Source organism: Falco biarmicus, chromosome 19, assembly GCF_023638135.1.
Source record: "Falco biarmicus isolate bFalBia1 chromosome 19, bFalBia1.pri, whole genome shotgun sequence".
Taxonomy (NCBI): domain Eukaryota; kingdom Metazoa; phylum Chordata; class Aves; order Falconiformes; family Falconidae; genus Falco; species Falco biarmicus.
Window position 1 is genome coordinate 1,627,779 of NC_079306.1, and position 22,275 is coordinate 1,650,053.

Consider the following 22,275-nt stretch of genomic DNA (forward strand, 5'->3'; position numbering starts at 1 on the left):
GGGTGTGCTTCGGGGGGGGTGTGCACAGAGGGGTGTGCTTCGGGGGGGGTGTGCACAGAGGGGTGTGCATTGGGGGGGTGTGCACAGAGGGGTGTGCGCACAAGGGGGTGTGTGTGGCAGCATGTGTGTGGTGAGTGTGCATGGCAGGGTGCACATGGTGCATGTGTGTGTGCACAGGTGGGTGTGGGGGGGGTGCACATGGGGTTGGGGGTGTGTATGGTGTGTGTGCACAAGGGGGTGTGCGTGGCAGCCTGCATGTGGTGTGTGTGCGTGGCAGGGTGCACGTGGTGCATGTGCATGGGGGGCGTGTGCATGGGGTGCATGGGGGGTGCACGTGGGGTGGAGTGCACAAGGGTGTGTGTGTGGCAGCATGCGTGTGGGGTGTGTGTATGGCAGGGTGCACGTGGTGCGTGTGCATGGTGTGGGTGTGCACAGGTGGGCGTGCGTGGGGGTGTGTGTATGGTGTGTGTGCACAAGGAGGTGTGCATGGCAGCATGCGTGTGGGGTGTGTGTGCATGGCAGGGCGCACGTGGTGCGTGTGCATGTGCACAGAGGGGTGTGTGGAGGGCGGGTGTGTGTGTGGGGGGTGCACATGGGGTGGGTGTGCGTGGGGATGCACATAGGGTTGGGGGTGTGTATGGTATGTGTGCACAAGGGGGTGTGCGTGGCAGCATGCGTGTGGGGTGTGTGCATGGCAGGGTGCACGTGGTGCGTGTGCAAGGAGGGGTGTGCATGGTGTGCGTGTGCACAGCTGGGTGTGCATGGGGGTTGCACATGGGGTTGGGGGTGTCTATGGTGTGTGTGCACAAGGGGGTGTACATGGCAGCATGCGTGTGGGGTGTGTGCATGGAGGGGTGCGCATGGTGTGCGTGTGCACAGGTGTGTGTGCGTGGAGGGGTGCACGTGGTGGGTGTGTGCGAGCGGGGGTTGCACATGGGGTGTATGTGCATGGGGGTGTGGCAGCATGCGTGTGGGGTGTGTGCATGGCAGGGTGCACGTGGTGCGTGTGTACAGAGGGCTGTGCGTGGTGTGCGTGTGCGTGGGGGGTGCATGTGGGGTGGGTGTGCACAAGGGGGTGTGCGTGGCAGCATGTGCGTGGGGGGTGGTTGCATGGCAGGGTGCACGTGGTGTGTGTGCACGGAGGGGTGTGCATCGGGGGGGTGTGTCCGTGGCGGGGGGTGCACGTGGTGTGTGTGTGTTTGCACAGGGGGTGTGCGTGGCAGGGTGCACATGGTGTGAGTGTGCATGTGCATGGGGGGGGGGCGGTGTGTCAGATACCTCCCTGGGGTTTGAGAGCTCTGGGGACAAAACAGCGTAACCGACCAGGAGGAGGGGGCCGTAGCGGGTAACAGCGGGTAACCTCGGGGCTGGGCAAGGCTCTCGTCTTTGTGTTCCAGGCAAACTGTGGAGCAGAAGCCTCAAGCTGGCCTACACGCTGCTTAATAAGCTGGGGACCAAAAACGAACCTGTGTTAAAACCTGGCGACAGGGTAAGGAGCTCGGCGCTGGCTGGTTCTGCAGGAGGAGGGGGGGGGGGGCGGTTCTCGCGTACCACAGGCACTGTGAGCTTGTTCTTCTAATAGCGAGACTTACCCCAGGGACAGGCTATTGGGGGGAAAAAAATTGTGATTTTTTCAGTCCTGCTGGCTCTTCTTGAAGGAAGTGTTGCACCTCTGCGAAAAAGAGAAAGTTCTAGATCTCTGGGTTTTGGCTGTGTGGGCACACGGGGCACGCCGTCGGTACTGCGCGAGGAGCTCACGCGCGCACCACGCGTTCCCCCACGTGGGAGAAAGAGCACTTGAAGGTGCCCTGTGAAAAACGCTGTGGTCGAACGTGAAATAACACCAAGCCTTCGAACTTTGAGCTGCTCTAGAGCTGAAATTTGCGATCGATCCTTGTATTTCAACTAACAGCACGGTTTTGTGAATTGTAGGTAGCCCTTGTTTATCCCAACAATGACCCGGTCATGTTTATGGTGGCGTTTTACGGCTGTCTCCTAGCAGAAGTCATCCCAGTGCCTATAGAGGTACCTCTTACCAGAAAGGTAACGTTGATGGAACTTGGAGGAGTGATGGGCTGATGTGGGATGAAAACCGAGTCAGACCATCAACCTCTGAAAGTGTTTCACGGCATCTGGCTGCTCCGTAGCACTGCGATGCGCAAGACCTTTGCCAACCTGGAGCAGCTGGTTAAAAAGGGGAAAAATGGTTTTAAACCGGAGAGCTGTCCTGAGGAGCTGGAAATGGTTGGTTCGCCGAAATTCTGTAGTCTTCGTTCTGTTACTGCGAATCATTTGTATGGTACGGATAATCTTGTGAATCTGCCCGCTGACGGATGTCACGGGGAGCTCATTTCCAGCCACGCACAGCATCTGCCAGGCTTTTGCCTTTGCTGGGGACCCAAGGTGCTAAGCATCTCCGAAGACCTTGAGGCACCTTTTATTTGCTCAGCAAAGAGTTATCTTTACCCTTACCAGAATTTTTGCAAGATTGCCATGTCGTTGCCATGTCTAAACCGATAGAATTTCGTCAGAGGAGACCAAAGAAACAGGATAATGGCAAACATACGGCAAGAGGGGTGGTAATGACCTGGTTAGCTGGTCTGGTAATACTATGGGAGTCGTGGAGCTCAGCTTTCGTTTGTCTGCAACGTGACAAGTGCTCTAGCAACCAAATACAAAATTAAAACTTCTGGGATTTGCCCAATCAGGTTTCTTAGCAAGCTACCTCAGTTCAGCGGTTTTATCCTTGTGCAATAGAAATGAGTTCCCGGGGAAAGAAAGCTCTTGTTATTTCAGTGTAATTATATGATTCCTCTTTGAAGCATCTGGGCTGCCGTTAATAAAAACAAATGGTACATGCTCGGTGCCTAGATGCTGGGCACGAGCACTTGTTTTCCACAGATTTTTGCATCCAATGCATTTTAGTCTTGCCAGTGGAATATTTGTTTTATGCCTAAAGAGTTCCCTTTGAGAATCACCAAATTTCTCTGCAATCTGGCCCGGGTTACGCAATCGTTTCATTTTTGAATGGAACGAATTGAAATGAGCGGGCTTGGTGTGCAGAAGGTTTAAGTTAACCCTTCTGCATTTTTGGGATGGCTTCTCATTTTCCTGCGGACTTTGATTGGCTTGTAGGTATGTCTCCATTTTCACCTGGCAGGCTTTTGTCCTGGATATATCCCACCTTCCAAAACATGGTTTATATAAAACTCAGAAGCAGTTGCATTCGCCCCAGCCAGCCAGTGGCTGTCGTTTGAGTTTCAGACCGTTGCCAGACACCAGATGCAGGTGGAGAAGGACAAACCAAAGGAAAAAGTCTGTGTGGGCTGGAGGTTTTTTTCTTTTTCCTCCCTCCGTGATCCATAACGTTACCATCCAGTTACCAGAGCATTACCAAACCTTGGATTTTGGTAAGGGGAAAGTTGATTTATGTCATCTTTAAACAGGAATGACTTTTTTTTTTTTTTTTTTTTTTTTTTTTTTATCTCCTCTCTTCCCTCAGGATGCTGGTGGTCAGCAGATTGGTTTCCTGCTGGGAAGCTGTGGTATTGCGTTGGCCCTCACCACTGAAGTCTGTCTGAAAGGGCTCCCAAAAACCCAAAACGGAGAAATTGTGCAGTTTAAAGGTTCGAGGGTTATAGACTCGCTTTTGATCGCGCTTTTGCTATGGCTGAACTGTCTGAAAATGGCTGTTAGAAGTCTGAATGCATCTGGGGATGGGCAAGGGGGGCAGCTTCTCGGTCAGCATCGCTTTGCTTGCAGGTTTTATGCATACGGGGTAGATTGGTCCGTGCGTCTGTCGTTCTGGAAGTCGCGGTGAGCGAACCTTACAAGCCAGGGTTGTCCTCGGATCGCTTCACTGCCGTTTGGCAGGTCCCAGAGCAGTTTTATTAATGATACAAGAAGCTATATTTAGAAATCCTGCAGGCAGCTTCCCCGAGTAGAGGAAGTACCTTGTTGCCCACTGAACTCCCTGATGAGAAATGAGATGAACCTTCTGGCTAGTGGCTTCGCTTGGTATTTTGCTTGTGTAACTGAACTTGGACAAATGACGGGGTTTTCGTGTATTCTTACAGAATATAAATCCCCTAATAAGTAAACTGATATTAATGTACCACTTAATTTTGGCTCTAGGTTGGCCCAGACTCAAATGGGTTGTGACAGATTCAAAATATCTCTCCAAATCTCCCAAGGACTGGCAGCCCAACATCTCAGCTGCAGGAACTGAGCCAGCATATATTGAGGCAAGTAGTGAATGGGGAATAGAGAGTCGTTTCCGTGGGCTGAATTTAATGTTCTAATCACCAGAGAGAGAACTCTTTCACCTACGCTACCTTAAACTTCCCAGTTTTTAGCTGCTGAAACAAGTCTTTCCCTGTGTGCAACCTGCTGCGAAGCTTATTTTAGTTTTGAATACCTCTGTGGCCTTGAGCACTGCTCAAAATGAACTGGAGAACGCTGTTCTCGTTCCAGAAAGCTGGTAATTGAGACGACTGAGCTCTCTGAGATAGCGTACTTGATAACACAGATTTCTGAAACTACTTATGCCAACAGCATTTTGAATTTTTCTGTTCTTCCTGGCAAAGCTTATTTTCGTTTGTATGCCTCAGTAAGGCGACTTTCAGGAATTGCAGTGGTTTACGTAGTAACAGCAGGCTGCTTCTAGGAATTGCGGCGGTTTAAGTAGTAACAGTAATTTGGCTGTTGTAAAATTACAAACTAGCTTTTCAGTTTACTTACGGGAGCAGGAAGAGATGGCCTGAGAAAGAATAATGCTGAAATAAATGCAAATACAATTAAATTACCATCTTTATCTCTCTGGAGTTACCTGAACACGTTTACTACCTGAGTAACACTCTTGTCAGTAGTGAAACTTGCTGATACCTTTCTACAAGCAGGTGCTTTTTTGGGTATGTCTTCAGCAGCTTTGGAGAAACAAAACTTCATTTAATATGCGTTCTGTGGTTTAATTTCCTTCATATGTGGGATCCAGAGTCACACCATGGCTGGTTTTTTTTTTTCTTCTGTAGTACAAGACGAGCAAAGAGGGCAGCGTTATGGGTGTTACGGTGTCTCGGATTGCCATGCTGTCTCACTGTCAAGCCTTGTCTCAGGCCTGCAACTATTCTGAAGGTAGGTGATGGCGCAGAAACGTGAAAGGAATGAAAATTCAGCGACATCCTTTCAAGTGGTTGACCCTCATGTCTAACAGCTGTCTATTAGTGACCCAAACACGATAGTATTTGCTTTAAAAAAGAAAAAAGGGGGTGTGTGCTGGTGTAAAAGAAAAAAGCGTAGATTAATTCTGCCCCAAAATTGAAGACTGTCATCTTTTTCCTTCCAAAACTACATCATTTTCACTGCTGTTGTGAAGAGGAATAAAAATGGGGATTTGTGTCCTGTCTAGAAAGGGAATGAGTCTGTTCTGATGAACGAAAAGGGGAGCGAATGAGTCAAAAATGGAGCGTTTTCCAACAGGCTGCGGTCCCCCTCTTGCTGTACTGATCACCCATTAAAATGTCTTTCCAGACTTTTTTGTTCTTGATTGTGTAAATCCCAAAGCACCTCTTGCTGGTTCAGTACTAGTCACGCGAGGCGTTTTGGCTAACCCAGAAATTGCTGGTGGGACTAAGAGTTCTGCTATGTGATACGGTTTTAGTCTGACCTACCTCGTAAATCAAGCTAATTTATATACCCATGAGCGAAACTTTATTTTTAGAGCTGTATGTCATAGTGCTTTAAAATGCAGAGTTTGTCTTTTGGAAGCCGTCGCTTTCATTTCCATTGCTTCTGGGAGTCTGTGCATGAGTGATGTTCTCTACTCTCTTACTGCTCGTGCGTAACGAGGTTAAGGCCCTTTTTGTTCTGCTGAGGTGCGTTACAGCCTGGAATGTAGTTCTCTTGCAACTCTCTGGGATGTGTTCCTTCCCTTAAATTGATGTTCAGGTGCGCTGTTTTGCATCGCAAGGAGTTCTGAGTAGTAAAAACGTATCATCAGACAAACAAGGCTGTGCGCTTGCTTGCTACCTGTGTGCCTCCCGCGGCAGATCTGACAGGTTCAGGTGACAGATTCAGACGTGTTGCGGCGTAAATAATGGTCACAGCTGTCCTGGCATGTTTCACTTCAAAACTACAACTTCCTTTTCCCAGGTGAAACGATAGTGAATGTGTTGGATTTTAAGAAGGATGCAGGGTTGTGGCACGGCATTCTAACGGTGAGTTGAGCCTGTAAGCATAACTCTTTATAATGGCAACCTTTGAGGAGGTGGTTGAGGACCATTACCTGTTAAGTCACCCGTTTTTCTCCCTGCTAGATCTGCAACTCTCTGGAGGAAGTGTAGAAGCATCCTCAGTAAACTTACGTGAATTCCTGGGGGGGCAGGGGTTGATGGGGAGTGAGGGTAACTCCTGTTTCTGCTTGCTCACCCGTTTTGTGAGCCCTTTTCTAAAAATCTGGTTTCTGCTTTTCAGAATGTAATGAACAAATTGCACACGATCAGCGTGCCCTACTCTGTGATGAAAACCTGTCCGCTCTCATGGGTGCAGAGGGTTCATGCCCACAAAGGTAACTCCGTGTGTTCCACAACTTCAGCTTGAAGTTCTCAGGATAAACGAGTGAGGGGCATTAAAATCTCAAATAATTTAGAGCCTGTCGTCTTGCTCTTCCATGACAAATCTCAAGGGCTCAAACTCTAAATTTCTTTCTAAATATGCACAAAGTCCTAACGCCGCGTGAATGTCGGTGAACCTGATGGGGACCCTGTGAGCTGTGGATTTTGAAGCCAATGCCTTTTATGAGGCCAAGAAAAGAGTTAAGCACAGCAAGATCTGTTGATATCCCCGGTCCTCACCGAGGATGTTCAGATGGTGATAATGATTTACGTACTTTGGAGGGGGCGGGCTGCGATAGGGACAGACCGTGACAGACCTTGGCTCCGGTGGTGGGCAAACGGCCTGTATGCCACAGCAGATGCTGTTGTGTGTTGGGGTTTGCTGTTACTGCAGGTTCGATTAATTAAAGCTTGCTTTAGCGAGGATTTTCCCATTTGGGAGTGTGTATTCATAGGAAAGTGGCTTGTGGAAAGCTTTTATTTGTCCTGACATGGGTTTTTGGGTTTTTTTTTTCGCTTGGTTTGCAGCAAAGGTTGCTTTAGTCAAGTGTCGAGACTTGCACTGGGCCATGATGGCCCACCGAGACCAAAGAGACGTCAGTTTGAGTTCTCTACGCATGCTGATTGTAACCGACGGTGCAAATCCTTGTGAGTATGCGCATCCTGCTGTTCTCAGGAGAGGTTTCTCACCTGGTTGTCTCGCAGGCTCAAACCTAACTCCTTTTGTATCTACAGCATTCCGAGACGATTTAGTTAGGGCAGCTGTCTGGTGACACGGAGCTGTGGCTCACGGTACTTGCGCGCCGGGCAGAGGGATCTCTGTGCTTTCATCCTTTGTGTGAGCTGTGACCAGTCCTGCAAAGTGAGAAACGGGAGAGCTGAACGGGGAGCTCTTGTGTGTGAAACAGAATGCTGGTAGACACAGTGAGATCGGTTTTAAATTGCTCATAGGGGTTAAGGGAAAGGCTTTTAAGACGAACTTTGAAGGGCAAAAAATCCCCAGAAAAATCCGCGAGGAATTCTGTTAGTGAAAAAACTTAAAGAATGTTTATCTGGGTGACGCCAGCGGGAAGGGATACTCGGATAGACCATCAGACCTGTCTGCATGGGAGCAGAGCCAACACGTGCTCTGCTTGCTGGAGCTTTGGAAAGGATTTTAAGCCTGTTGTTGTACCATGACCTTGTGCAACTCCGAAGTAAATTAGGGGAGGAAGGCAGACTTGTCCAAGAGAATATGCCTGTTCCCAAGTCACATTCAGCAGGCACTGAAGCACCTTTGTGGTTGGCATCTTAGGAGATGCTACCTGGAGTTTTTAGAAGTGATATAGTATCTATACTCTGCAAATACATTTTCAGGTTCTTTTACAGACAACTTTCTTAAAATGATAGAATCGTTTATGTTGGAAAAGATCATCAAGTCCAACCGTTAACCCGGCACTGCCAAGGCCACCACTCAACCACGTGCCCAAGTGTCACGTCTATGTGTCTTTTAAATAGCTCCAGGGATGGTGGCTCCACTGCTTCCCTGGGCAGCCTGTTCCAATGCTTGATGACCCTTTTGGTGAAGAACTTTTCCTCCTGTCCCACCTAAACCTCCCCTGGCACAACTTGAGGCCGTTGCCTCCCAGTTCCCTCAGCTGCTCCTCGTAAGACTTGTTCTCTAAACCCTTCAGCAGCTCCAGAACCTCGGTGTCTTTCTTGGGGTGCAAAACTGAACACAGTATTTGAGATGCCGAGTACAGGGGGACAATCACTAGCCCCGCTGGCACACCACGTACAAGCCAGGGTGCGACTGGCCACCTTGGCCACCGGGGCACGCTGCTGGCTCATGTTCAGCTGGCCATCAGCCAGCACCCCGGGGTCCTTTTCTACCGGGCAGCTTTCCAGCTGCTCCTCCCCGAGCCCGTAGCGTCCTAGTAGACGACATCGACAGCCTTGCCCTCACCTACTAAGCAGGTCACCTTGTCATAGGAGATCGGATTAGTCAAGCAGGACCTACCTTTCATAAACCCACGCTGACTAGTCCTGATCACCTGGTTGTCCTGTACGTGCCACGTGATGGCACTAGGGATGATCTGCTCCATAACCTTCCTCGGCACCGAGGTCAGGCCGACAAGTTTGCACTTCCCTGGATCCTCTGTTCGGTCCTTCTTGTAGACAGGCATCAAAGCAAATTACGTAAAGTCGTAGTGGCCTATTTTCTTTCTTTGCAGGGTCCGTTTCCTCGTGTGATGCCTTCCTGAGCTTGTTTCAGAGCCACGGGCTTAAACCAGAGGCGATTTGTCCATGCGCGACATCTCCAGAAGCGATGACGATCGCAATACGGAGGTAACGGGTGTGCAGCGCTGCAGTCCGTTTGCTAAATGAAGTGATCCAAGCCGAGCTTTGTTCACACATCAGTGGGTCATAGTTGACTTAAGCGTGTAATAAGCTCCGCTGACATTTACTCCGTGTGTTCAGCTATTCACAGAGCTAAGCTGTGAAACGTTTCTCCTAAGATGTGTGTGAGAAGCAGGCGCTGCTTTTTCCCCACTCGTGATTTATGCAGCGTGGTGATCCTGAATCTGAGATTAAATTTAGACAGTCATTTTCATAGTTTGTTTCTGTTGCTGCTGCCTTCTGTAAGAAACAGCCCCCTCATCCTCTGGCCTGGGGGCTGGTGTTTGATGTGGGGTGAGTGAAGGGGCTGCAGGAAGAGTTGCAGTTGAGTAAGAAACCAGGAATATGGTTTCTTACTTATTGATCCATGTGGATCAATAAGGGAAGGCAGTCCCTACTGCCGTCGTTGCATAACAAATTTAAAACTGGAAGAAGTGACACCGAAATATGCATATTTCTGTTGCTGCAACACCTTCATCCCATCTAATAACAGCCTGCATGCCTGGTTTAGCGTATTGATTTTGTGTCCTTCAAAGGCCTGGGGTCCCTGGGGCACCTTTGCCTGGAAGAGCCATCCTGTCCATGAACGGGCTGAGCTTTGGTGTCATTCGTGTCAACACCGAAGATAAAAACTCCGCTCTCACTGTCCAGGACGTTGGTCACGTGATGCCAGGAGGTAAAAACATGCAGGAATCTCCTGCTTTTCAAAAAAATAATTAAAAAAGCCCCTTTTGTGAATGGTCTGGGGTGTTTTTAGCAAAAGCAGGGGTGATGTTCTCTCTCACGTTCAGCCTCGGCGCTGGGGGAGGTTTGCAGCCCCCGCGCTGTGTCGTTTTACCCATCACGGTTAAATGTGTCAGTTCTTGGGACCGTGTTAACGATGCGTGATTCGTCCTAGGAATGATGTGTATAGTGAAACCTGATGGGCCACCTCAGCTCTGTAAAACGGATGAGATCGGTGAAATCTGCGTTAGCTCCAGAGCGGGAGGAATGATGTATTATGGGCTGGCAGGGGTGACAAAGAACACATTTGAGGTATGTAGAGTAGAATGTATCTTTCTTTCCCCGTTTCCTGCGTAGAACTGATAGCCTTGTATAATCTCTGGGGTCTTCAACTGAAGTGTTGATGTTGTTTTCCAAAAAGCCACCCCGAAAAACTCCTTGAAGTTAGTTACATTCAGTGTTCCCCTTCCATGAACTTCTCCCACAGTGCTGAAATGGTGACTTGACCGAGGATTTCCTCCCCTTCTGCTCATGGCTTCACTCACATGCGGCGCGATTCTTGATGTGGGGAACGGTTTTCTATCCTCAGGCAAATGCACTCTGCCTCCAACTCCTCCCTTCTGTTGCAGGTTATCCCCGTGAACTCGGCTGGCTCTCCAGTGGGTGATGTGCCGTTTGTTCGGTCCGGCTTGCTGGGTTTTGTTGGACCTGTACGTAATACTGGTTTCGAGCTTGCATGCTGTGTTCTTTTGTTCCTGCTAGTAGCCTTCAACGTTTAAAAGAAAAACCTTTGGGTACAGAAGTACGTGTAAGATACTTGAGAGTTAATGGGTTTGCCTGAGCCAGCGGGAACCCTTACTTCTCCACCGCGTTGTCATTACGGTGCCTTACTGTGTTGCTCGTTACATTTTTACCTTGCTAATTCTTCTAAAACCAAGTGTGAGGAGCTTTTTGTGTGGCAGCTCTGCTCCGCGTGCCGGAGCGTCTTGTCCCACTGAGCAGCTAGAATGCTCCTCCTGCTTTAGTCATAAGTGATGTCCTTGAAAGAGAAAGAAAATGTGTTTTATACAAATTCCGTTGATCTAGCCCTAGTTATGAAATAGGCAAGTCATCAAAGATGTTTGAATGTCTGCTTTCTCTATGTTACTCACAAATACCTTTTCATCTTTCAGGGCAGTTTGGTGTTCGTGGTTGGAAAAATGGACGGATTGCTGATGGTTAGCGGACGCAGACATAATGCCGATGACATTGTAGCAACTGGATTGGCAGTAGAATCAATAAAAACAGTTTACAGAGGAAGGTTAGCAAAATAAACCTCGTTCCCTCCCCCTACGCTTCTCCATGTCATATAGCGAAACAGGATCTTTAGTATGGTGTTTGATTTCTCTTCAGTGACCGGTTTGTTCGAGTAGCTCAGTTAAAGTAAATAAATTTTTTGGTTCAGAGGGTAATTGGCCCGATCCTGTCTAACACAGGTCTGTTTTCCTCACTATCCTGTCTGGCTTTTCATCAAGTCTGCATACTTCAGGGGAAGGAGTCAAGTAACAAGATAAGTCAGCCACACGGAGATCTTAATTCTCCATAGAATTTACTTTTAAGTCCGGGTAGTAGTTAACTGCTGGCTGATGCTCTGCAGCAAGGAAGAGTTTCATTAATGTCCAGAGATCTTTAATTTTATTAAGCAGTTGTGGATGCAATTTTCTAGATCCTCGGGGAGGGTTGGAGCTCATATTTCTAAGACTTAACAGGAGATTTGAAGCCCCCTACATCATCCAGATTCTTCTAAAGCTTTTATTGCATTGGTGATTTGCCACAGGTTGGAACAGAAATGAGACAGCAGGTTGAAAGGACAGGGGAATATGCTACGCAGAAATTTAATCAGAAGGTGGAATTAATCCCTTCATAAAACCTTTCCTTTTTGACTCAGTTTTTATTGTTTAATGGGGTTTTTTTTCTGTCGTTGCCCCATGGGTTTTTTTTTACGACTTCTTTCTTTTGTGTGTTTCCTTGGCTTCCTATTCCCAAGCAGCAAAACCAGAATTTGTGCCAATATGGCTCTCCCCTTTTCCTTTAGGATTGCTGTGTTCTCCGTGTCTGTCTTCTATGACGAGAGGATTGTCGTGGTTGCGGAGCAGAGGCCAGATGCCTCTGAAGAGGACAGTTTTCAGTGGATGAGTCGAGTGCTGCAGGTAAGCCCGCTCACGTAGGTGGAGGGAGGTGAGTTTGTGCAGGTTTTCGGTGCGTGGGCAGATCGGAGGCCATCAGCACGCCCCAGATGGGAAGAGCACGGGCTCATGATCCCTCTTGGCACAAGGTATTTTTACAGGGTCACAAGCTGGGTGCATCTGCTGCGTACAAGCTGTTCTGTTCTGTCCTGAAGGCCCTGGGAAAGTGGCTGCAGCGCAGGGTAGTGTAGGCTCTGACAAAAAAAAAAAAAAAACAAACCTTGGACAGCGTTACACAGCGAGACGACTGCGGAGAGGAACCCACCTGCCCCTCAGCACTGCAAAGCCGAAGCTTAGGAGTTCTGCTTTTAGCCTTGGATCATACTAGTGCCTAAAATTACCCTTTAAAGCTGCCCTTCTCTTTGGAGGTGCATTTTCAGCAGGGACACAGTGAGCAGAGAAAGGTTAAAACAGCTGAATGAGCGTAGTCCTAAGAAAGCAGAACGAGCAGCAGATACTTTGAGAGCTGCGTTGCATGGGTGTCATTCTTGGGAACGATGTGTCGGGTTGTGAAGTATGCAAACCGGGGAGAAAAATCAGGGAAAGTACCTGGTGGGTCTGAATAATGTATTAGGAACAGGGTGTGATGGTTGAGAGGAGACAGATGGATAAAATCCTAAGATCAAAACGGTATGATTCATCAAGCAACTGTGTATATTTTGGGATTTTGGTCATGAAAGATTTAAAACTGGATTTCTTGTATATGAAATGGACTATAAAGGCAGGGATGCTTACAAGCACTTAACTCTCGCCGTAGGACTCGCTGATGTTACGGGGTGAAATGGAACGGTAGTGGCTGATTTGCTCCTCCAGTGCCTTGTGAACGGGGAGGGATTGGTCTTGTAGTATGTCAGGGCACCCAGGAACAGCAAACTGTCTCCAGCAGTACCGAGAATTCAAGTGACCATCTTTCCTTTCTCTAGGCAATTGACAGCATTCACCAAGTGGGTGTATACTGCCTTGCTCTTGTGCCAGCCAATACATTGCCAAAAACTCCGCTGGGAGGGATCCATATCTCTCAAACGAAACAGCACTTTCTGGAGGGCTCGCTGCATCCCTGCAACATCCTCATGTGCCCGCACACGTGTGTGACCAACTTGCCAAAACCCAGGCAGAAACAACCAGGTAACGTGAACCCCTTTTGTTTAATGTTACTACGCCGAAGTTCACGCAGACCTAGGAAGCTCTGTGACGCCTCCCACGCCGAGTGTCCTCCTTGCTGGGGACCAGAGCTTGCCGTGTGCCCTGTGGCTGGGGTGTGTTTGAGGCCTCTCTTTGCATGTGGCAGGCAGGAATTTTGATTCCTACCTTTGAACTCGTTGGGATTCTTCCTGCTGATGAATAGGAGACTAGCGATGCCTTCTGAACTCTGGCAGTGCGGTTTCATTACCTCTTCTTGCATCCATGCCCAGGAGCAGTGGGATCCTACAGAAGATCTTTGTCCCTTTCCTTTCCTGCAGATGGCAGTTCTAGGCCAGCTGCCTTCCCATTTGCATTAAAAAAAATCCGGATTTTATGTGCCTGTTCTGTATCAACAGGCGTTGGCCCTGCCTCTGTGATGGTGGGGAACCTGGTCGCTGGGAAGCGTATTGCTCAAGCCTCTGGAAGAGATCTCGGTCAAATAGAAGACAACGACTTAGTCAAAAAGGTAAATCAGTATTTGCTAACAACTGGAGAATGGGAAAGAACTTACCCTGCAGCTGAAGGCAAAGCAGACCTGCCTCTGAAGGAGGAGGCTCGTATTTAGTTCTGCCGTTTTGTTTCAGCACCAGTTCCTGACGGAGGTGTTACAGTGGAGAGCTCAAGCAACTCCTGACCACCCACTCTTCCTTTTATTAAATGCCAAGGTACAGTCAGTGCTGAGCTGCTGCTTTTTGAAGGTCCACGGCATGTTATTGGGCGCAAGTTTGAGACCGTTAAATATCTTTTGCCTGCACCGCTGTCCTCTTTAGTCCCTCTGTTGGATTTTGCCCGTAGATCTGTAACTTGAACCTCTAGGTCACTTCATCTAAATGACTGTCCGTGGTTCAATGCTTCATTTTAAAACTGAGCGTGTTTGTAGGTCCCACTGGTTCCTGTAGCCTTTAATGGTGTATCCCTGTTGAGTATATTCTGGCAAGGTTCTGGTGCGAGAAGACCTGAACTGACTCCCCGGAAGGTAGAATTTTCTAGAGCAGATCTAACTCCGTCTCTTCTTGATACTGTAGTGGATAAACAGCTCACTGAATGCCAGCAGCCTATAGGTATAGATAACTAGTAGCTATAGACTGACACTAGCAAGCAAGGTTTGTTGGGTTTGGTTGTTGTTGGGTGTTTGGTTTTTTTGCAGCGGCCGTTTTACTGACACGTGTGTTGTGCCAGGCCCTGTTTAGAGCATTTTTGTCTCCTTTCAAGGGAACCACTGTGTGCACAGCCACCTGCCTTCAGCTGCACAAAAAAGCTGAGAGAATTGCATCAGTTCTGTGTGACAGAGGACATCTCAATGCAGGAGACAATGTGGTGCTTCTTTATCCTCCTGGTAAGCGCATTTTAATAATGATGCCATCCCGCTGTGGAAATGCAGCGTGGTCTTCCTTCAAAAATCTCATTGAGATCTGGAAATCTAGGAGAGATCACGGAAATAGTGATACCTTAGGGACTGCAGAACTGGCTGATCTAGTCTTGACTCCGGAGAGGGCTGTCCTAACGTCTTGCAGCTGCAGTATCAGGACTCAAAACTGTTTCTTTAGAGTTTTGGAAAAGCCAATGTGTATGTTCTCCTTCAGGCTGTATCTTGCCATGTCATCAAAGGCTTCTGTGGGTATCAAAGATTCTCTGGTATGATATATTCACCGCAAGGTTGTTAGAAACTTGGGACCGCACTGCATGTGCTGCAGAACGGTGCTGGTCACCCCTCCGGAGACTCCTCAGCCCTGGGCTACTCAGATCACGTTTGTCTGAAGCCACGTTGCCGGTTGGCAGCTTTTCATCCCGGGAAAAGCAGGTCGTTTGCTGGGAGAAACGGCAGGGTGGCTTCTGACAGAGACTGCTGTCGTCACCGTCGGCTGTGTGGAAAAGGGGGTGCTTCCTCTGGGACGGGGGGTGCTTTTTCTACAGCAGCGGGCTGGGAGCAGCGGGCGGTGCAGCTGTGCCTGCTGTGGCTGAGAGCACACGGCTTTATCACTCCGCGTGTGTAGGAGGCTCACCGCTAGCAAGAGGTGTCTCTGCTCTGTACTTCTTGCCCTGCCAGACGATTCTTTTTGTCCTGACTGACTTTTGAGTCGTTTGACACGTGTGATGTTCTTTTCCTGTAAGGCAGAAATGGTTTTCTGTCTGGTCAGTCTTCCTCTACTTTCCCAGTCCCCTATCCCAAGCTTTCTGAGCTTCCTTGCTGTGCTGCCCGCAGCGTTTGGACTGCTTACATCGCACATCTGCGGATGTGACTGGTGTATAAACCTTCTTCTAACGGAAATCGTAACCGATGCTTGGAGGAAAAGTCCTTGGGGGAGAGGCTGGTGTCACCAGGGTGTCCGTCCACCAGTGTCCCACACTACAGCCTGTCGTGTCCTTGCAGGCATTGAGCTAATCACCGCGTTCTATGGCTGTTTGTATGCTGGCTGCATCCCCGTGACCGTGAGACCACCTCATGCTCAGAGCCTCACTGCTACTCTGCCCACTGTGCGAATGATCGTGGAAGTGAGTAACGGGGCCGGCGCCGCGAGCGTGGCTGGAGCGCTCTGGTTTCGGCTGCTCGGGCTCCAGTGGTTAACCCAGCTGTCCCAGTTCCCCTGCTGGTTGTGTGACAGCAGTGACCGAAGCGCATCTTACAACAGGACAGTGGTTTTGTTCATAAAACGCGAGACAGAACCACCTTTCCTTACGCAGCAAGGGTTGCTAGAAAACAGGTGGTTTCTGGGAGATACTAATGTGTTGTTACCACCTAAAATATCACACTGTTACTGCTGGGCACGTGCAAATCCTGCTATTAGTTATTTTCCAAGCCCAGTAACCAGGAAAGGACCCTGGGGGAGAAAGGTAGATGGAGACTCTATAATGTTCTCACCTGCTTTAAAGGTCCTGGCGTGATTGGTGTTTCAGCCTGCACGTGGGGCTTTAGTGAAGGAAGAGTAGAGCAGAGTGTTGGAAAAGGCAAAGAAATTCATGCAGGTTTGCTGAGGGACCTGGCTACAGATGGTCGAATGCACTCTCTGAAATGAAAACATCAAATCTCGCAATGGCAGTGCCATTGGGACGTGCTTTTGTCTGTCTTTTTGTTAGTAAATATTTCTCTTTTTAGGTGAGCAAAGCTGCCTGTATTCTCACAACCCAGACCTTAATGAGACTGCTGAAATCCAGAGAGGCGGCTGCTGCCGTAGACGTGAAAACCTGGCCGACCATCATCGACACAGGTGCTGTCCGGGGGCTAAAAGACTTTCTGAAGTTCTCTGTAGGGGTTACCACCGACTTCCAGAGGGGCTGTCCCCGTTTCAGATGCTAACCGGATGGCTCTTAACGATTTGTTCGAATATTTAGAAAAACTGTCCGAGGTAGAAGCTAGGTCTGACTTTGTTTACTAACATCTCTTCTGGTTTGTCGAGCTATGCATGGAAAATAGTCTTCCTGAAAAGCCATGTTGCAGACGACTGTTCATTTCATTAAGAGCCCGTTAGTCTTTTCTCCCTTTTCTTGAGAATAAATAATTTTCTGCATGGGAACTTTGGCGAGAGCCTTGCCTATCCCAGTCTGTCTCTTTCGGAAAGAGAATTAATAGAAAGCCTTCTCAGACATCTCTGGCTTTTTGAAAGTGATGTTCTCCTTTCAAATACCAGTTCAGTAATCAAAAATCAACCACGTTTGTTCCTTTCTTGTACAGATGACTTGCCCAGGAAGCGGCTGTCTCAGATCTATAAGCCACCTACGCCTGAAATGTTAGCATATCTAGATTTTAGTGTTTCCACAACGGGCATGCTTACAGGAGTAAAGGTAAGGTAAAATGGTTGTAGGACATGGGGGTGTTGGTGTTTTGCTCCTGGCTGATTATCTGGGCTACCTCTCCCCTTGACCTCCACGAGAGTTGGCTCTTGTGGCCAACAAAGCCCCGGATTTGCTGCAGCCAGTGCAGTGCGACTTCGGGCTGAAGAAATTCCGCCCCGTAGGAAGATGAAGATGGGTCTGTACGGTGGGCACTGGGAATCCTGCCGCCACCTCCCACGGGAGAGCTGCCTGTTAGGACAGCCCTGAGCTGTGAGCTGTTGCTTGGCCCCACCAAGAGCAGGACGGGAGTGCGGTTGATGAGAGATGAGGATAAGAAACTAAAAAAAAAAAAACAAAAACCAAAACAAAACCTAAAGCTTTTCAGCAGCAGCCGTTGGTATCGCTGCTCGTGGTTCGCTGTGGTTCGCAGCGCTCTGCAGCAGCTATGGAAGATAAGGGAACGCAAAACTTTGTAAACTAAGTGTCGTGAAGGCAAAACCTGTCTTTAATCTTACCTACCTGTCTTGATGAAGTCCTGCTTTGATGTCCCTGGATGTCAGCAGTTTCTCTCTCTGGTGTTGCAGATGTCCCACGCAGCAGTGAGCGGCCTTTGCAGGGCAATCAAGCTTCAGTGTGAGCTCTACTCCTCGCGGCAGATTGCGATTTGTCTTGACCCCTATTGTGGACTAGGTTTTGTGCTCTGGTGCCTTTGCAGGTAGGACTTTTTGAGGGGGAAAAAGCAAAAGATAACCCTTGGCTGGTTATAAACGGGAAATGGCAGTCCACATCTTTTTATCTGGTGTAATTACCGACAAATATGTTGACGTTACCAAAATGAGTAATTTACAGTAAGGGGAGATTTTGTCTTTGAACTGACAATAATACGTTCCCTTTTCCTGCAGATTAGCAAGATGTTATCCTATGATTATATGTATTTGTGCTGCCAAATACTACTGGCTCCGGAGTGTTTCTCTTGCCTTTCTTCCTTGATTATATGTTGCAGTAAGGGAGCCTTCATTCCTAAACTGTGTGGATGAGCCAGTTCTCTTCCTTCACTTTGACAGTGTGCGCGCACATTTGTGTGCATATAAATTGTTATTCTTGTACACTAAGTTGTATTTTTAAAAGGATGTTGCTGCAGAAGGTGGGCCTTGGAGCTATTATCAGTTTGCCTCCGATGCAATCCCACGACCCGCTTTTGGTCTAGCGGGGAAGTAGCATGAAAATACAGTAAATATTAATTTAAAGCTAACTGCACGCCACACACAAATGTTTTCTTCCTTGCTGTTCTTCACAGTGTGTATTCTGGACACCAGTCAATTTTAATTCCTCCTATGGAGCTGGAATCCAATCTTTTTCTCTGGTTATCTACTGTCAGCCAGTATAAAATAAGGGACACTTTCTGTTCCTACTCAGTCATGGAACTGTGCACAAAGGGACTTGGAAACCAAGTTGAAATGTTGAAGGTAAGAAAACGCTTTCCTGAACGTGTGACGTTAGGTAAATGAAGGAAACTGCAGCAGCAGAGCGATGCAATTGTTAAACACAACAGTTTTCCTGTGGCACAGCTCTCCGGTCCACAGTTTACTCAAAAAGCAAAAGCAACAAAAAAAACCCCCTGTTTGCAGCCCCAGGGAATTGGGAGGTTTGGAAGGGAGCAGGGTGGGTGTATTACGGCGTAGGTAGCACCTTGCCAGTGTCAGAGGCTGCTGGGCAAACCCTGAGGGGAGGACGCCAGCAGCGGAGTGCGATGCAGAAGAATTGCTTATATAACAGTCTGCAGTGGAGGCTCAGACCAGCACATGATGTAAAGCACGCGTGTTAGGCGATTTGCTAAATAGAGGTGTTTTCTCCTTGGAGATGAGAGGAAGGGGGAGGAAAAAAAAGAGCTGCCTCAAATGCTCGAGGTGGCTTTTGGCACAGGGTTTACCAAAATAGCGCGCTCCGTCTGGGAGAGATGGGGGATCAGTCTTGTTCTGAAGGTGTCTGCCTCGGGGTGACCGGCTCGCAGCGTCGTACGCCGGTTCCAACAGCTGGCTACTGCTCTTCAGGGCATTCGTGATCGCGTCTGAAAATAATAATGGATCCTGCTCCTAGTTTTGTTGAAAACTCAGTGTGATCCCAGTAAATGACTTTACTCTCACTTGGTTTGATTTCCATCTATATAAATAGTGAACAACAGATGTAATCTTAGCTGAAAAGCACTGCAGAAGCATGTGATGCTCCGTGCTGTAGCAGAGGAAGCAGCACTGTTTGTGCATATTTCCTTCTAGCAGTATTTCTAGGCGCTGGTCAGACACGTTTTCCAATTAGAAGCTGAAAAAGAGGAAATGACTTGAACACAAGAACCGCGTTTGTCCTGCATTTCCCGAGTCATTTCCAGGGATAAAGACCAAATGTCCCTTCTTGGGAGGGGACAGACCTTGGTGCAGTGTGGCAGAAGCAATGAACACATTCAGTCCTTTGCACAGATTTGTGGGTTTGTTTTGTTTTTTTTCCCAGGCACGAGGAATTAATCTGTCCTGTGTCCGGACTTGTGTGGTAGTCGCAGAGGAACGGCCACGGGTTTCTCTCACTCATTCCTTCTCCAAACTCTTCAAAGACATCGGCCTGTCGTCCCGTGCTGTAAGCACCACCTTCGGATCCAGGGTCAACGTTGCGATCTGTTTACAGGTAACGCCACAGCGGATTTCCAGATCCAGTTGTGTTCCGATCGGCAAACGTAGGAATCCGCAGAGCCTTCTGCCCAGCCCAGCATCTGTGCAGGGAACAGCTGGCGCAAGATTGAAGCGGCTTCTCTTTGTGTTCAGCTGCCAGATTCTATCACAGATGCTCAAAACAACTGAAACGTGACATTAGAGAAGTGTTTATTTCCGTGTAAACAATGACTAGTTGCCCCAGGGCTGATAGCTGGGAGTGCTTGGGCTGCCTCCATAGCAGCTCGCCTCCCTAAAGACGCGTCCCTGCGTCCCCGCACTCGCGCTCCTCGCGTCCCACATTCCTGCTCCTCAGCTCAGGGGGGAAAACAGTTTACTGAAGCGTTTCCCTTAGTGCAGCTGCAAAGGTGGGGAAATGTGAATATATGAATTTTGCTGCCAGTAGGAAACCCCTGGAAATGTTTGTGAGCTCAGGCAGAAGCTGACTTCTGGAAGTAGATTAATTATTTTTAAAAATGTTAACTCTTCAGGGAACATCTGGGCCCGATCCCACCACGGTGTATGTAGATCTGAAATCCTTGAGACATGACAGGTACAGTAAGTTTACTTAAATTTATTTACTAAGTGCATATAAAATGTCCTCGTGGTACTGAGCTATCGCACCTCTCGGTGATTTCAGCTCTCTTCCTTTTTTTCTTTTCTCTTTTTTTTTTTTTTTTTTTTTTTCCCCCCCTGACAATGTTTTCTTTCCCTTCAGAGTACGTCTGGTGGAAAGGGGAGCTCCACAAAGCCTGCTGCTCTCGGAATCCGGGAAGGTAACGTCACACCATCACCTAGAGGCCTGGCACGCGGGCTCTGCTGACCACGCTTCCTCCCTGCGCCCCTTACGATGTCGCTGTGTGGCTGGGAAAGGTGGTCTCGTGGCACGAGACGCGCTGACCGCTGGTCACGCTGTTCCTCTGGGAAGTTGGTTGGATTTAGAATAAAGTATCTGTTGCTGCAGGAGCACGTGTCGCTTGGAACACTCGAGAGAGTTGGTTCTGTTTATAGAAAACGAACCGCGCCAGAAGTGCCTGCTGTCGTACCCGTGACATCGGCACGCGTTGGAGACTTACTGTCACTCCTTTCTCTAAATGGATGAACAAAAATGTGCTTCCCTGTAGTTTTGAATCCCGAATTCTCCAAAGCCAAGGTCTAGTAACGTTGGCAGGCTTAGAACACCTTACCTACGTGGCTCTTGAGTCACAAACTACGTTCGTACTGTTGGTGTTACCCCAGCGTACGTCTCCTAGCGTGTTTTACACCTGGTTGTAATTTCTAGGGGTGAAATCGTGCCTCTCCGGAGGTAAACGAACAACCTTTGTATTCTAGTTGCGCGTGATGATAACTCGTATGTGGATTACACCTTTTTTTCTTGTGATCTGTAGATTTTACCTGGAGTCAAAGTCATCATTGTTAACCCAGAGACGAAAGGGCCTCTTGGAGATTCTCATCTTGGGGAGGTAAGCGCGGGTTTTGCTCTTTGTGTAGCTGCTTGAGCTCCGTTCTCTCCACTCGATTATGTAAGTTGCTGGGTGATACTTGGTGATACTTTAAAAATACTTAATTTTTAAGCTGAGTTACTGCTGGAGTGTTCAGAGTTGGGGGGTGTTATTTTACTGTCAGATTTAAAGAAAAAGAAAAGCCTACGAGAAAGGCAGGCTTGTTCCACCCTAAATCTTGCAGAACTGGCTTCCAGATAACCTCATTTACATTTTGCTTTCCTTCTCTTGATTACATGCCACTATATTTGATCTGTGTCGATTCTTATCAGTCTTCGGATTGCAAGTTATAAAAAATCTATAAAAATCCGCAGTTTATTTACTCATTTCATCCTCAGCTCGCAGTTGTTCAGGGAGTAGGTCTGCCAACCAGGTTTTGAAGGTCCTGCAGGGTGTTTGGAGGTGTTAGCTAAATGCAAAGGGGGTTTTTTTTTGGATCCAGAAAATCTCAGCTAAACCATAACAAGAAGGCTCTCTTTTTAACACCTCCTTCATTTTAAGACTCGACAGATCCTCAGGTTTTATGGATCTGACTGGTTTTTCCCCTTCCTGTGCAGATTTGGGTCAACAGCCCGCACACGGCCAGTGGCTACTACACCATTTATGACAACGAAACCCTTCAAGCCGATCATTTCAACACTCGTCTGAGCTTTGGTGATGCTGCTCAGACCCTCTGGGCTCGGACTGGGTACCTCGGGTTTGTTCGTCGGACAGAGCTCACAGCTGCCAGCGGAGGTATGGCAGAAATTAATTTGTCTTTATCATTTAAATGAAGATGAAGAGTTTTCTTTCGTGCTAGTCGGCGAATCAATCCTGACGCCCATGTCTGGATACAAGCGGCGCTTTTGTCGTATCTAAATTCCCTTTATTTTGCCATTTTCTGTTTTCATAGTAGGCGCACTCTTCATTTCCCATCTCTCCTCTCCAGAGCGCCACGATGCCCTATATGTTGTGGGAGCCCTGGATGAAACTTTGGAACTGAGGGGGCTGCGCTACCATCCGATTGATATCGAGACTTCTGTATCTCGAACGCACAGAAGCATCGCTGAATGGTAAAACAGCCGTGAAAAATGAATCCGTCCTAACCTAGCTGAAACGTAGCAACGATCATGCAAAGATACAGGGTTTCATAGCCAAAAAAAAGAGAAGTATTTGAATTCACTTTTTTTTTTTTTTAATGTTACCA

The 22,275-nt window shown here is 48.2% G+C and overlaps 1 protein-coding gene across 4 annotated transcripts in view; it reads left to right on the forward strand.

Annotated features, from left to right (window-relative positions):
- DIP2B (disco interacting protein 2 homolog B) overlaps window positions 1–22,275 on the forward strand; it is a 125,375-nt gene that overhangs the window by 98,756 nt on the left and 4,344 nt on the right. For 3 of the 4 annotated variants that reach the window (XM_056321849.1, XM_056321847.1, XM_056321850.1), the window contains 29 exons: window positions 1,398–1,489; window positions 1,933–2,043; window positions 3,503–3,626; window positions 4,135–4,244; window positions 5,031–5,133; window positions 6,151–6,215; window positions 6,472–6,565; window positions 7,140–7,259; window positions 8,825–8,939; window positions 9,527–9,666; window positions 9,889–10,025; window positions 10,343–10,423; window positions 10,886–11,013; window positions 11,788–11,902; window positions 12,862–13,063; window positions 13,477–13,586; window positions 13,705–13,785; window positions 14,333–14,456; window positions 15,492–15,613; window positions 16,215–16,326; window positions 16,791–16,900; window positions 17,476–17,606; window positions 18,189–18,357; window positions 19,394–19,564; window positions 20,079–20,140; window positions 20,306–20,363; window positions 20,976–21,050; window positions 21,647–21,824; window positions 22,018–22,141. In XM_056321849.1, coding sequence (XP_056177824.1) covers window positions 1,398–1,489; window positions 1,933–2,043; window positions 3,503–3,626; window positions 4,135–4,244; window positions 5,031–5,133; window positions 6,151–6,215; window positions 6,472–6,565; window positions 7,140–7,259; window positions 8,825–8,939; window positions 9,527–9,666; window positions 9,889–10,025; window positions 10,343–10,423; window positions 10,886–11,013; window positions 11,788–11,902; window positions 12,862–13,063; window positions 13,477–13,586; window positions 13,705–13,785; window positions 14,333–14,456; window positions 15,492–15,613; window positions 16,215–16,326; window positions 16,791–16,900; window positions 17,476–17,606; window positions 18,189–18,357; window positions 19,394–19,564; window positions 20,079–20,140; window positions 20,306–20,363; window positions 20,976–21,050; window positions 21,647–21,824; window positions 22,018–22,141 — 3,364 coding nt within the window. The remainder of the gene's footprint in view (window positions 1–1,397; window positions 1,490–1,932; window positions 2,044–3,502; window positions 3,627–4,134; window positions 4,245–5,030; window positions 5,134–6,150; window positions 6,216–6,471; window positions 6,566–7,139; window positions 7,260–8,824; window positions 8,940–9,526; window positions 9,667–9,888; window positions 10,026–10,342; window positions 10,424–10,885; window positions 11,014–11,787; window positions 11,903–12,861; window positions 13,064–13,476; window positions 13,587–13,704; window positions 13,786–14,332; window positions 14,457–15,491; window positions 15,614–16,214; window positions 16,327–16,790; window positions 16,901–17,475; window positions 17,607–18,188; window positions 18,358–19,393; window positions 19,565–20,078; window positions 20,141–20,305; window positions 20,364–20,975; window positions 21,051–21,646; window positions 21,825–22,017; window positions 22,142–22,275) is intronic. The other variant, XM_056321848.1, reaches the window with a different exon arrangement.